The 14,999-nt window shown below is 42.7% G+C and overlaps 1 protein-coding gene across 4 annotated transcripts in view; it reads right to left on the reverse strand.

Annotated features, from left to right (window-relative positions):
- LOC109685925 (BTB/POZ domain-containing protein KCTD7) overlaps positions 1 to 14,999 on the reverse strand; it is a 70,774-nt gene that overhangs the window by 13,470 nt on the left and 42,305 nt on the right. For 3 of the 4 annotated variants that reach the window (XM_074075776.1, XM_074075775.1, XM_020163039.2), the window contains 2 exons: positions 12,655 to 12,843; positions 10,216 to 10,382 (listed from right to left, as the gene is read on the reverse strand). In XM_074075776.1, the coding sequence (XP_073931877.1) occupies positions 10,216 to 10,382; positions 12,655 to 12,843 (356 nt within the window). The remainder of the gene's footprint in view (positions 1 to 10,215; positions 10,383 to 12,654; positions 12,844 to 14,999) is intronic. The other variant, XM_020163041.2, reaches the window with a different exon arrangement.

A 14,999-nucleotide genomic window follows, 5' to 3' on the forward strand; every position in this document is an offset into this window, starting at 1 on the left:
ACTTTAGAATTTGAACTCTTGGTTTTACACTAGAAATAACATTTTAGTGATGAGGTTGCAACAAAATTTTAAGATAATAAAAGCAATATACTAATGTGACATTTACTTGTTTGACTTATGTTCATACTGAAGCAAAAGCATCCTCCCCACTGCACTGTGAATATTAAATAGAACAACTGCATTTATAGCTCTCTCTTCAAATCAGGTGTTTGCCTTTTAAATTATCAACTGTTTCCTAACTATGATTCAAAATCTAGAAACCCTAAAAGAAAAGAATCCGATCACATTATGAGAAAAGAAAAGCAGTGCACACACAGCCTACTACACATGGTTAAAAAAAAAAACTGCATGTCAAGTCAAAACAATACCAGACATGGTAGCACACAGCTGTAATCCCAGCATTAGGGGGTAGAGGCAGGAGAATTATAAGTTTGAAGGCAGCCTGAGCTACATAGTGAGTCTGAGGCTAGTCTAGAATACACAGTGAAACTCTCAGGAAAAAAAAAGTCAGACAACAAACTGAAAAGCTTTGTAAGCAACATCACAGACAAAGGGTTACTCTCTCTGTATGGACTGCAATAGAGAAAGAATGAATCCATCAGTCCAACAGGAGAATGGGTACAGGACACCAAGGCAGTGCACAGAAAGGAAACACGGATGGATTTTAGTGTGGGAAAGACAAGTGACCTCACCCACACAAATATACAAATTAGAGCCACAGTAAGATGTCTTTTTAAAAGTTAACACTTGAAAACGTAAAGTTTGATCTTGAGAATACAAGACTAGCTACCATGGTGGTGGACTGTACACCAATGTGACTTCAAGGAAGTCAAGTTGGCGATAACCACCAAGATGGAAATACACACATCCTATGGTGTGACACTTCTTCTACTCCTCAGAATCAACTCCTCAGGATACAACTGCACATGTACAAGATGAATACAGAGCCGACTGTCATAAATGGTAAGAGATGGGAGAAACTGGACACCACTCAGGAATCAAATTATAATGTAGTTCACAAAATGGAATATGACATGGTTTTTAAATAAGAAAGTATGCTGTGTACTGATACACAAAGAGTTCCTAGGTGTTCAGCAAAAGAAAGGAAAAGCAGGGTATGTTTAGTATGTAAAATAGAGGGACTGTCAGCAGGGCATGACACAGGTTTGTAATCCCAGCATTGGGAAGCTGAGACAGGAGGATAGTGACTTTGAGGCCAGTCTGGCTCCACAGCAAGTTCCAGCCAGGCTGGGCTACACAGTAAGACCCTGTTTAAGGAAAAAAAAAAAAGAAAGAATATCTATATTTGATTAAGCACAGAAAGACAGGCAAGAAACTAGTGTCCAACTTTGGAGGATGATGGTGCTTAGAAATTACATGGCTGAGGGACAAAGAATTTTCAGGAAGGAAAGCTCTGTTTCATCTTTGCGCCACTTAGATGTGCTACCTATTTTTTTTTACAATCTGACTCAACAGTAGCATTTTTTCTGAAACTTTTTTTATCAAAATGGGAAACCAAATATTATGTTGACATCTGTGTGATTACAGAAAATTCTCAGAAACGTGTAGTTTACTCCTTCCCTCACTCTGATGATTCCATTTCAGGTCACCATGGAATTCCAGGAAGGGGGTTACCCTACTCCCTTAACTGGAAGGTCAGACAAAAACACAGAACAGTGCTTTTCAGACATTGGACAAGAGGCACACAGCAGATTATACCCCAGCCCCTAAAAGCAGCAGACACAGCAGCTCACACAAGGGATGGCTTTAGAATTCAGGGAGGTTGACATGGCTGCCATCTACAAAGCAGACACGAGAGAGAAGAGGGCTGCCTGGGAAAAGCTCCAGAGGCCTGCAGAGGGCTCCCTTCAGTGCTTGGTTGAGTACTTACACACACAAGTGTGAAAACACAAGTTAGGAACAGAACCACAGCCTGGTTAAGGGAGTATGTGGAATAATCCCAAGAGCTCAGTTTTCCTCCGTCAAAGGGGAAATGCCTCCTGTAGTGAGATACTGAGTAACCTCACAACACTGCTTCCAGAGTTAGGCCATGTGAGTCCTAGACAAAACAACAGTAGTGTGTCCATTCTAACAGAGCTTAAACAGTACCAAACTGATCCAAGTAACTGCATCCCAGAACAAAGACCAACAATATTTAAAGGAATACAACAAACTCTGGTATCTAAAACCAGACAATTCAAAGAATCTGACATCCAATCAAAAATTTCTAAGTATGAAGGCTGAGCAAGAGGGTACACTCCTATAATCCCAGTACCCAGGAGGTTGAGGCAGGAGGATCATGAGTTTGAAGCCAGTTAGGACTATATAGTGAGACCTTATCTCAAAGGGAGAAAAAAATTCCACTAGAATGATACAGGTAATGTTTAAAACTAAAGAAAGGAAAAAATATACTGCATGCAAGTAAACAAAGAACTTAAATGGCTTCCTCAATGTCAGACAAAACGTGAGCACAGTACACCTTGTGACAAGGGCTAACTCTTCAAGATGAAGCAATCCTAAGTGTGGATGTGCCTAAGACACAGCTTCTAAATGCATAAAGCAAACCCTGACAGAAATGAAACGAAACAAATTCAGGGGTTTCATTTTGGGATGGGACTTCATGGTTGAGAAACAGATGGGGTCTTGCAAACTATTTTCCTAGACTGGCCTTGTACCTCGATTCTTCCAATTTCGCCTCCCAAGCAGCTAGGATTGCAGGTGTAAGCCACTGGCACTTGGCTGGGTTTTTTTTCGGTGGGTACTGAGGTTTGAACTCAGGGCCTTGCACTTGCTAAGCAGGTGCTCTACCACTTGAGCCACACCCCCAGCCATTTTTGCGTTAGTTATTTTTTAGATAGGCTCTCACATTTTTGTCCAGGCCAGCCTCAGACTGTGATCCTCCTACTTATGCCTTCTAGTAACTTGGATTACGGAAGCACACCATTACACCTGGCTTGTTTGTTGAATGGGTCTTGCTAACTTTTTGCCTGGACTGACCTCAAACCTTGATCTTGCTGGTCTCCGCTTCCTAAGTAGTTGGAATTACAGGTGTGAGCCACTGTGCCTGGCCATAACTGATATAAGAGATAGGAAAAGCCAGTCATAACACAATACTTGAACAATGCTACAGACCAACTGAAATTTATAAAATATTCTTCCTAACGAAAACAGAATACACCTTCCATCTGACAAAACAATACTGGTACTAACTTAGGTACAGCAAATTCCTATTATGTACTAAGTACTTTTAGAATGCTATTTTGTAAATCCTCGTAAGCGTATCAGGCAGTAGTTTTGATACTCACAAATGAGGGGCTGAGGCTGAAGATGTGAAGAGGCCTTAATGGCGCTGTGATTTAAGTGGCATAGGCTAGAATTACCTGGGACCTGCATGCCAGAACTCCAACGCCTGAGCTCCTCCTGTGCCACAATGGCATCCACACACCAGAGGACCAAACCCTTTAAGGAAGGCCAGCCTGTAGAGGTCTGTGGAGTTCTGAGAAAATCCTCACCACCACTTTAATGTTTTGCTTGTCTACTCCCCTTCTCACAAACGTTTTTCCAAAGACACTTGATTTTTTTTTTTAAATCCTCTTTTAAAACATAAATGGAATGGGCTCAGGATACAGCTCAGTGGTAGGCTAGGCTCTGGGTTCTCCAGAACAAAGAAAAAGAAGAGTAAAGATTATAATTCTATTCACTATTTACAAATTACTAAGAGAAACAAAACTGACACTTGTTGTCTCTCATACTTTTCTAAGTCAGTCCCACGAAGGGAACAGAAGTCTGGATTAGAGGCAGAATGAGAGAGATCAGGTATGTGGTACTAGGAAGGGGTACAAACACCATGCCACCTCCCCTGCAGGTACAGCTATAGCCAGGGTACACATGGCACTGCTTGCTCTGCCACGTAAAGCCTCCTAAGCTTCAGGACAGTCACAGAGCTGCATTTCAAGTACATTCAGTCACCCATTACCTCCAAGTCTCCATTTCCCACTCTGAAGCCCAGTTTAAAAAGCCCCCCAGCAGAACAACGTAAGCTTTAATTAATTAGTTGATCCTTACCAATTTGTTAGGTAGGTGGTATTATCATTTTACACAAGAAAAAAGTTTGCCACTTCTTCATGGCCACAACCAGGTTATAAATGTTCAGCTGACTCCTAAGTGATGTTGTATCCTTCTCAAAGAGCCCATCTGCAGGCACGTAACATCTACCTCCCAGTTCCTGGTCAGCATTAATTCGTAGTTAGTAACAATCTAGAGGCCATGTTGCTAACTTGCTCCCCTCATCTCAGATCAGCATCACCCAGGACACCTGCTGATAAATTCTTGCTATGATGATCAGTGTTTTTCTTATTTCTCTATTTTATAGGCTAAAAGGCCTCCTAGATGATTAACTTGCTTGATCAGATATACTAGTTTATTCTGATATTCAAATTGTAGCAGACATGGCCAATGGGCAGTATGCACCCTTTTGAGCTAGCTTCTGGGTCTTTTGACAGGTCCCCCAAACTTTGAGGGGCCCTTCCCACCCCACTCCAGCCCAGAACCAGTCGTTTACTCCAAGAAGCAGTGGTTCACTTTAGTGAATAAAGCACTATTTAGAAGGTAAGGCCCAGGTAAAGGCTGACATTGGGTAAGTTTGTACAGAGCTCACAAGGCCACACTTGGGGACAAGGTTCACATCCGCTGTAAGAGAAAAGTGTCTTGAGGAAGGTGTAAGGAAGGGTCTTGCCTGGCCCAGGCCATTAGGACTAACTCCCTCCATAAACTACAGCCCATTCAGCCTGACTTCACAAGCCAAAAACCTAGCCAGTGGGAGTCTGTCCAGTCAAGCTGTTTGCTGCCCTTCTCTGAGGACATCCCACACACAGGATGTTAGACACCCTTCAAATCCCTCACGGGTTCCTGTGTTTTGTTTGCAGCCAGGCCACCCTGGCTGAAGGGCTTTCTTCTGTGCTGTATCAGTAAGGTGTTGAGAGCAAGGGCATCAGGTATACAGAAGTAAAACAAAGAGCAGACAGCAGGAGCATGTGCCCTTAATCTACACCCAGTGAGCTGCAACTGCACTTAGTGTGCACCCCACCTCACACCATGGTCAAACAAGTCACCAGGCTGAAAGGGAAAGCCACACACCAAGTTACAGAAGTGATGAGAAACAAAGATGTGGTGGCACTGCTACTATAGTTACAGGACACCTCCAGAACCTGTGGACAAGGCCAAAACTGTTAAAGGAAGAATGTGGCGAAGTGAATGACACTCTGCTACCAGCTGTGTGCAACACCAGGACCACGGCAAGACCTCCCAAACCAAGCAGAAGCTCCCTCAGACAGATCCATGCAGGGTTCAGGGAACCTTGGCATTAGACAGAAAAGACAACACTGTCAGAAGAAAAATTAAAAACTGTCATTTATATACATTTTTACAATAAAATCACCTGGAATCAGTTCTTCTCAACATAGGCTCTGTACTGGATTATGAATCTTCCTGTGTGACAGGATCCACACCGTATAGGGGCTTTTAGGATAGGATGTTTTTTTGGCAGGGTGTAAGTTTTTTTTAAAACCACCAAGGGGAGTCAGGAAAAGTGCATGACTATTACGTAAAGAGGGCTTCATTTGGTATATCCAAATATTTTATATTTAACATTTTAATACATATTGTACTGTGATGTTATTGTATATATTAAATAAATACAGATGTAACAGATCTTCACACTCAGAGTTATACACATATATGTATATAAAATGAATCACTCATATATAAATGAACTGGGTTTCTAAGGTATATACATATTTGAGGTGAAGAGGTAATATGGAGGGCCAGGCATTACGGTTCACACCTGTAATCCCAGCTACTCATGAGACAGAGATAGGAAAATTAAGGTTTGAGGTCAGCCTGGCCATAAAGTTAGTGAGACCCCATCTGAGAAAACAAACCAGGCATGGTACACACCTGTAATCCCAGCCACTCAGGGGACAGAGGTAGGAAGTTCTCCATTTGGCAGCCACCCAGGCAAAAACATGAGACCCTATCTAAAAGAGCAAAAAGGGCTGGGAGAGAGAGGTATGATTCAAGTAGTAGGGCACTTGTACGGCAACAGGAGGTCCTGAGTTTAAACCCCTGTACTATATTTAAAAACAAAACAAAATCACTTGAATCAGAGTTCAGAGAACTAAGTTCTAAGACACCATTCAGTATGGGCCTTAAACTTTATGGGCCTTCATACAGTCATCTGTAACATGAAGTACTTGGTAAAGAGGGTTTTGTAACATTTTACTACTTCAGCTGTTGTGATAAGCACATCCCACTTCACTGTGATCACAAACCTGCAAGGCTGAGACTCTCCCAAGGCAGGAGACAGAACTTAAGCCACCCAGAGTGACTGGCTCTGCTCAATGCCCTGAGCTCCCAGCAGCAGAGGCTTTTCTATCAGGACACATTCTGCATTTCCACAGCTGGCACTTACTGGGGACTCGGGGTGTCAGGCACTGTGCTAAGCTCTTACCCATGGGGCTCCCCTAATCCCCAGCCATTCTTTGATGTCAACTGCTTGCCTTCCAGCATAGACAGGGTAGGGATATTAGCCTGCAAGGTCACACGTCTAGGAAACATCAGAGCTGGCACGCAGACTAGGAGGGATTCCTATGCTTGTAGCCAACCTCTGCCCCATGAGCCAAGCACATTCTTACTTAATTTCTCACAGTTCTGACTATTCTCCTCCTTATTACTAGAGAGAAAAGTGCCACAACTGATAACCAATCAGAAGATAGCTCAAAGGAATCATGTGAACAAAAGGATTATGTTTCTTTTTGTTGTTTTGTGGTTTTTGAGACAGACCTCATCATGTTGCCTAGACTGGTCTAGAATCCTGGGTTGAGGCCATCCTCCCACTTCAGCCTCCTGAATAGCTGGGGCTGCAGCATCACATCCAGCTGAGGGTGTGTTCCTCACAGAGGAGGGCTTCATTTTTGGTTAGATGCAAGCTTGCCTTTCAATTAAACAAAGGCAGGTGGCAACTGTCATCACTCTGGAAGAGCAGCAAGAGTCTTGAGGGCTATCCAGAGTATTATTTCCCTTCCTGCCTTTGGACAGACCAAATTACCCTGGGGTGCCATTTGGTGAAAAGACCCAAATTAGTAAAATCAGAAACGCAAAAGAGGAGATAACAACAAACACCACGGAAATCCAGGAGAATCTATATTCCAATATATTGGAAAATTGTGAAAAAATGGAAAAATTTCTAGATACTTATGACCATCCAAAACTGAATCAAGAGGATATTAACCACCTAACTAGATCTATAACATGAAATGAAATTGAAGCAGCAATAGTCTTCCAAAAAAGAAAAGTCCAGGACCTGATGGATTCTCTGCTGAATTCTATCAGATCTTTAAAGAACTAATAACAACTCTCCTTAAACTTTTCCATGAAATAGAAAGGGAAGGAATACTCATTCTATGAAACCAGTATTACACTCATCCCAAAGCCAGACAAAGACACCTCCAAAAAGGAAAACTATAGGCCAATCTCCTTAATGAACATCGATGCAAAAATCCTCCTTAAAATAACGGCAAACCGAATCCAACAACATATCAGAAAGATCATTCACCATGACCAAGTCTGCTTCATCCCAGGGACGCAGGGATGATTCAACATATGCAAATCTATAAATGTAAAACAGCACATTAATAATAGCAAAGACAAAAACCACTTGATCATCTTAACAGACGCAGAAAAAGCCTTTGATAAGATCCAACACTACTTCATAATAAAAGCTCTAAGAAAACTAGGAATAGAAGGAATGTACCTCAACATTGTAAAGGCCATATATGACAAACATATAGCCAACATCATACTTAATGGAGAAAAATGGAAACCATTTCCCCTAAAATCAGCAACGAGACAAGGGTGCCCACTATCCCCACTCCTATTCAACATAGTACTGGAATTCCTAGCAAGAGCAATTAGGCAAGAAGAAATAAAAGCAATACAAATAGGTAAAGAAACTGTCAAAATATCCCTATTTACAGATGACATGATCCCGTATCTCAAAGACCCAAAAAACTCTACCCAAAAACTAGACACCATAAAAAGCTTCAGCAAGGTAGCAGGATATAAAATCAACTTACAAAAATCATTAGCTTTTCTATACACCAACAAAGAACAAACTGAGAAAGAATATATGGAAACAATTCTAGTTACAATAGCCTCAAAATAAAATCAAAACCTAGGAGTAAATTTAACAAAGGATGTGAATGACCTCTACAAGGAGAACTACAAACCCCTCAAGAAAGAGACTGAGGAAGACTACAGAAAGTGGAAAGATCTCCAGTGCTCACAGATTGGTAGAATCAACATAGTAAAAATGGCTACACTGCCGAAAGCAATCTTCATGTTTAATACAACTCCCATCAAAATCCCAATGACATTCATCACAGAGATTGAAAAATCGACCCTAAAGTTCATTTGGAAACATAAGAGACCGCAAATAGCCAAGGGAATAATCAGCAAAAAGAGCAATGCTGGAGGTATCACAATACCTGACTTCAAACTATATTACAGAGCCATAGCAATAAAAACAGCATGGTACTGGCACAAAAACAGACATGAAGACCAGTGGAACAGAACAGAGGACCGGGACATGAATCCCCACAGCTATGCCTACCTTATTTTTGACAAAGGTGCCAAACACATACGATGGAAAATAGACAGCCTCTTCAACAAATGTTGCTTGGCAAAGTGGTTACCTGCCTGCAGAAAATTGAAACTAGATCCATGTTTATCACCTTGTACTACTATCAACTCAAAATGGATCAAGGATCTTAATATCAGACCTGAAACTCTGAAGCTAGTACAGAAAAGAGCAGGGAATACTCTGGAAGCAATAGGTATAGGCAAGGACTTCCTCAATAGAACCCCAGCAGCTCAGCAACTAAAAGAAAGGATGTACAAATGGGACTACATGAAATTAAAAGGCTTCTGCACAACAACAAAAAAAAATGATCTCTAAACTGAAGAGATCACCCACAGAGTGGGAGAAAATATTTTCCAGCTATACATCAGACAAAGGACTGATAACCAGAATATACAGGGAGCTCAAAAAACTAAACTCCCCCAAAATCAATGAACTAATAAAGAAATAGGCAACTGAACTAAACAGAACTTTTTCAAAAGAAGAAATTCAAATGGCCAAAAAACACATGAAAAAATGCTCACCATCTTTAGCCATAAAGGAAATGCAAATCAAACCCACACTAAGATTCCACCTCACCCGTTAGAATAGGTATCCTCAAAAACACCACCAAGAAATGTTGGCGAGATGTGGGAAAAAAAGAACCCTCATACACTGCTGGTAGGAATGTAAGCTAGTACAACCACTCGGAAAACAATATGGCGGCTTCTAAAAAAACTAAACATAGATCTGCCATATGATCCAGCAATCCCACTCCTAGGGATATACCCAAAGGAATGTGACTCAGGTCATTCCACAGGCACCTGCACACCCATGTTTATTACAGCACTATTCCCAATAGCCAAATATGGAAACAGCCAAGATGCCCCACAACTGATGAATGGATCAAGAAAATGTGGTGTTTATACACAATGGAATTTTACTCAGCCATGAAGAAGAATGAAATCTTATCATTTGCAAGTAAATGGATGGAACTGGAGAACATCATCTTAAGCGAAGTTAGCCAGTCTCAGAAAGCCAAAAATCGTGTGTTCTCCCTCATATGTGGACTTTAGATCTAAAACAAATGCAGTAATATTATTGGACATGGGTCACATGCTAAAGGAGGAACACATACAGGAGTAGGGAAAGGTAGGAAACCCAAAACTTGAAAGTGTTTGATGTGCCCACTGCAGAGGAGCTAATATAGTAACCTTAAAACGACAGAGGTCACTATGGGAAGATGACCGGAAAGTAGTGAAGAGTTCAGGTAGAGATGAATCAATTCAGGTTGTAATACACTTGTGCATGGAAGCAGTGCTAGGAATCTCTCTGTATAGCTATCCTCATCTCAACTAGAAAAAACGCTGTCTCTCTCATTATTGCTTATGTCTTCTCTTCAACAAAATTGGAGAAGAGGGCAAAACAGGTTCTGCCTGGAAGTGAAGGGAGTGGGGAAGACAGGAAGAGGGCACGGGACAGCGAGGAGAAATGGCCTAAATAATGTATGCATATATGAATAAATGAAAAAAGAAAATTACCCTTCTTGGATCCAACCCTGGAGGAAGCACTGAAGAACTTCTTCACCGTGGTGACCTTGCGGGTCTTCTCATTGGTTTTCTTTTCTTCAAACTTGGAAAATGTAAGGGACTGGGCTCCTTGGCTGCTCTGACTGCTGGCGAAGGCCTCTTCCTCCTCCCGCTGAAGTCTGAAATTCAAGAAAGGATTACGAATGATTTGAATTTTCTCCAAGCTTTCCTTATACCTCAAAGTTATTGCTAATTGAGCCTAACTGAGGAAGAGCTAAAACTTTTATGAACAGAGGCTAAATATACCAAGTAGGTCTGAGCTCTCGGATTCTCTGATGCACAGCTGTGATATGCTGCAACAGATTGCAACAGACTTCAAACAGGACCTATTCCATGGATCATGGTCATTCGGTGACTGTATGAAGTAAAGTCTAGTTCTTTTCCTTCATAAGCTCAAAGGTGGAATGGAGATTTGTACATAATTTTATATAAATAATAGAATGAGACGGTTCTTCCTGCAGAGAGAAGAAATCAAATGCTATGACAACACAGGAAAGAACCACCAAATCTGCTGGGGTGACAGCTGGGGCAGGTCTCGAGGGATGAATGCAACAAGTGTACTGTAAGAAAAGAGATTCTACGAAAAGTAAACTATAGATGTGACATGTGACTGTTTCAAAACAAGTTCAGTATAGCCAGAGCACTGACAATGTGGTAGACTGCGATGCTAGATGTACAGGAAGGCACTAGGTGGTAAGGAGCCTTGACGGCTAAGGCTGCTGGTGTTCATTATGTGGCAGGGGACCAAAAAAGATTACAAACCCAAGAAATTATCACTATTACACCTGTGCTTTAGGAAAATAATGCAACACAGCTGTCTGAACTATTCAAGGGGTAGAGAGTCCAGAGGCAGAGACGATAATAGTCCATTACAGTTGAGCATGGTAGTGCATGCCTGTAATCCCAGCACTTGAGAGGCTGAGGCAGGAAGATTGTGAATTCAAGGCCAATCTGGACTACATAGTGAGACCTTATCTCAACACCTCCCTACACCAAAAAAAAAAAAAAAGAGTAAGCAAAGGTTTAAGTGAAAGAAAATAATAACTGCCTGGATAGGGGCAGACTTCTGTGAGCTCAAGTAGTTGTTAGGGGCTGGAGGACTGAGAAGAAATGTGAGAAGGATAAACAGTGGTGTCATCACTGACATGGGGAGCCAGGAGGAAAATGCACGGAATGGGCAGAGTGAATAAATGCAACAAGTGTGGCTCTTGAAGAACCTGCACGAACCTCCCACATGACCTGAAGAACAGTGGCTCTCTGAGTGCCACTGTGCAGATGGCAGCAGCAGCATCACCTGGCGTCCTCTGCCCCAGCCCACTAAATTCAGGGAAGACTGAGTCCAGCCATCTTTTCCCCAGCTTTTTAGGAGATGGTGGCGCATGTTGAAACTTGACTGTGCTGTGGGAATCTCACGCAGGCCAGACAAGAAGCAGCTAAGCAGCAAAGACTAGCATATGGAGAAGTTGGTCTTGGCATGGGACAGAACGGGAGTGCGCCATCCAGAGACGGAGTCGATATATGAATGCAGGAACGGCAGAAAGCTGGGAGTCCCTGCCTCCAGGCCTCTCTTTTCTTTGTGAGCAGGATCAGACACTGCATCCAGAGGACATGGGAGGCCCAAGGAGACTGTCGGCGTAGGTCCATACTCTCTCTGTGACTGACCACAAGCCCTGAAAGCCATGTGTTTGCTTCATAATTCCCTTAGCTCACCACAGCCGCACACACTGAGTCACTTGACAAACATGGGCTGCCTGGAGACAAAACACTACCACAAGTTTCTTTGGTTTGACTTTCTTCTGTTGAGAGTTTTACAGTCCCTAGGATGCTCTGGCAAAGGATTCAAATTATTCCTGACATTTTATTAGTCCCTATGCCTATCAACCATTCCATCTCTTAATTTTTATCATAATCATATTTCTGAGTAACACAAACTAGTTTTGACTAGCTACTCCATTTTTAAGGAAAAGTTAAGTTTCCCTAATTCAAGGACCATGTACACAAATGCACAGATTTTGTGCTGCATGTCCCCCTGTCAGGTACAACAAAGAATGAGGCTATGAGATCATGCTGACAGTTGCATGCCAACCCCATGTGGCACATCGTGCGGACCACCTCACAGTCATCCCTGCAAGGAGTGCTCACCTCCACTCTTCTGTTCCAGAAGCTTGCTGTCTAATGACAGAGCTATGACCAACACACCCACCATGAAAGGATGGGAGTGACACAAACAAAGATGAGGAGACCACTGAAAGCCACTCAATATACACTGGGGAGAAGAAGAAAAGACTCTCTTATTCTCTCTCGGACTAGCTGGCAGCTCAAAACAGAAAAGAGTATATGGATGCTGCCAGGCCTCTGCACCCATCTGGTTACCATAAACCCTATCCGTACCTCTCCGCCAGCTCCCAGTCCTCCTGAATCTGCTTCTGCCGGGCCTTGTGGTACTCCTCCCTCCAGCACTTGGAGCAGAAGCCCTGCCAGGCAGGGTTGCCATAGTAACCACATCCTTTCTTGCAGAGGAGCTCCGACTGATCCACATGAATTCCTCGACGTTCAGACTTAAGGCTCATCTTCTTCCTGCTGACCAAGGAAAAACGAGAAAGCACTGAAAGTAAATTCACTATCATCTACCAACTGAAACCCCAGACTGCACTACGGACAAAAATACGTGAGCCCATGACCTTCAAGCTATAAAGAACTGGCCCAGGCATGGGGGATACTTTCTCTCCCTGATCTGTGATCCTGGATAACTCCTTCCCCAGTTGCGGACTTCAGGAGCAGGGACTTGGGCAAGGTAACCTCTAGTGACTTGGGGACATAGCAGCACTAGGAACTAAACTCAGGGCCTTTCACTTGCTAGGCAGATGCTCTACTTCTTGAGCCATACCTTCAGTCCATTTTGCCCTAGTTATTTTGGAGATGGGACTGGCAAACTACTTGCCAGGGTTGACCTTGAACAATGATCCCCCCAATTTCAGCCTCCCACGTAGCCCAGATTATAGATGTGAGACACTGGTGCCCACAAATCATCAGATTCTAAAATGAACAAAGGAACAGAAAAGACAATTCTCCAAAGAAGACACTGAAATGGCCAAAGACATATTAAAACGTACCATGACTCTGCATCAAGGAGCCACAAATCCAAACCACAATGAAATACCTGTCTCCTTATGCCTGTTATGATGGCCACCTTCTGAACCCCAGAAGACAGTAAGTGTTGGCAAGGATGTGGAGACCTTGGAACCCTTGTGCACAGACGGAGGGTATCGGCCACTGCAGAGAGCAGTATGGCTAGTCCTTAAAAATTTTAAATAGAGCCTGGGTTTGGGGGCGTGTGCCTACAGTTCCAGCTAGTCGGCAGACAGAAGGATCACTTAATCCCAGGAGTACAAAGTCAGCCTGGGCGACACAGCAAGACCTCACTCTTTAAAAAATCAAAAATAGAATTACCATGTAATTCAGCAATTCCATTTCTGGACATAGATCCAAAAGAAGTGAAAACAAGGTCTCACAGAGACTGTTTCACACTTGTGTTCACAGCAGAACTATTCACAACCGTTGAAGGACAGAAGCAGACTACATAGTGAATAAGTACAATGCGGTATGCACATTCAGAAAAAAAGAGAATCAGTGCTGGGCTGCAGCTCAGTGGTACAGCCACTGCCTAGCCTCAGGCTCCATCCCAGCACCACAAGGGGTGGGGGTGGGAACAGAAAGGAGATCCCATCATGGATCCATCTATAAGATGGATGACCCTAACGATATCCTGCTAAATGAAATAAGCCACTCACAAAAGACACTTATATGCAGTATCTAAAGCAGTCAAAAATCTTCGGAACAAAAAGAGAATAGTGGTTGCAGCGGCTAGGGTGAGAGGTCAGAGGAAAGTAGTTATTTGATGGAGTTTCAGTGTTACCAGATGAAAACACTTAAGAGGCCTGCTGTGTACTGTTAACACCATTGTGTTGTACACCACAAAAGAGCTATGGTGGTTAAGCTGCTTTAGTTATGTTTTAGATAGGGTCTCACATTTTTTTGTCTAGGCCATCCTAGATCACAATCCTACTTAAGCTTCCCCTAGCTGGGATGACAGGTACACGCCACCATGCCCAGTTTTATTGTTGAGATGGGGTCTGTGAACTTTTTCCCAGGCTGGTCTTGAATCTCAATCCTCCTGATAGCCGAATTCTGAGTAGCTGGGATTATAGGCGTGACCTACTGAGCTTGGGTAAGATGTTAAATTTTATGTTTTTGATCACAATGAAAATGCATTTTAAAATTTTTTTTAAAAAGAAAGTGCTAACAAACCCTCTCAGGTGCTACCAGAAAAATAAAACAAACAAAAAAACCCTGCATTTTTATCCTGAGGGACAAAATGCAACCCTCTCATCTACAGTATTCTTGGGACAGTATGATGGTTGGCTCCAAAGGACAACTTCATTTCAATTTTATGAAAGTGAACACTTCACCTCCACTGAAATAATATGACATTTATCAGAGAAGTAAGAGTAACTATAGCATTGTCATCATGGTATTTGAGGCCCTCTGTATCCAAGCCTCCTCCTATTTGCCATCACTCACCACAAACCCAGCATGGCGACAGGGCCTTACCATTTGAGCCCTGCCCCCAGTCCTTTTTCACTTTAGTTTTTGGATAGGGCACTGTGCTTTTTTGCATGGGGCCCACCTTGGACCATTATCTTTTCACCTACACCTCCGGAGTAACTAGGATTACA

Source organism: Castor canadensis, chromosome 6 (genome assembly GCF_047511655.1).
Source record: "Castor canadensis chromosome 6, mCasCan1.hap1v2, whole genome shotgun sequence".
In the NCBI taxonomy this organism is placed as follows: Eukaryota; Metazoa; Chordata; class Mammalia; order Rodentia; family Castoridae; genus Castor; species Castor canadensis.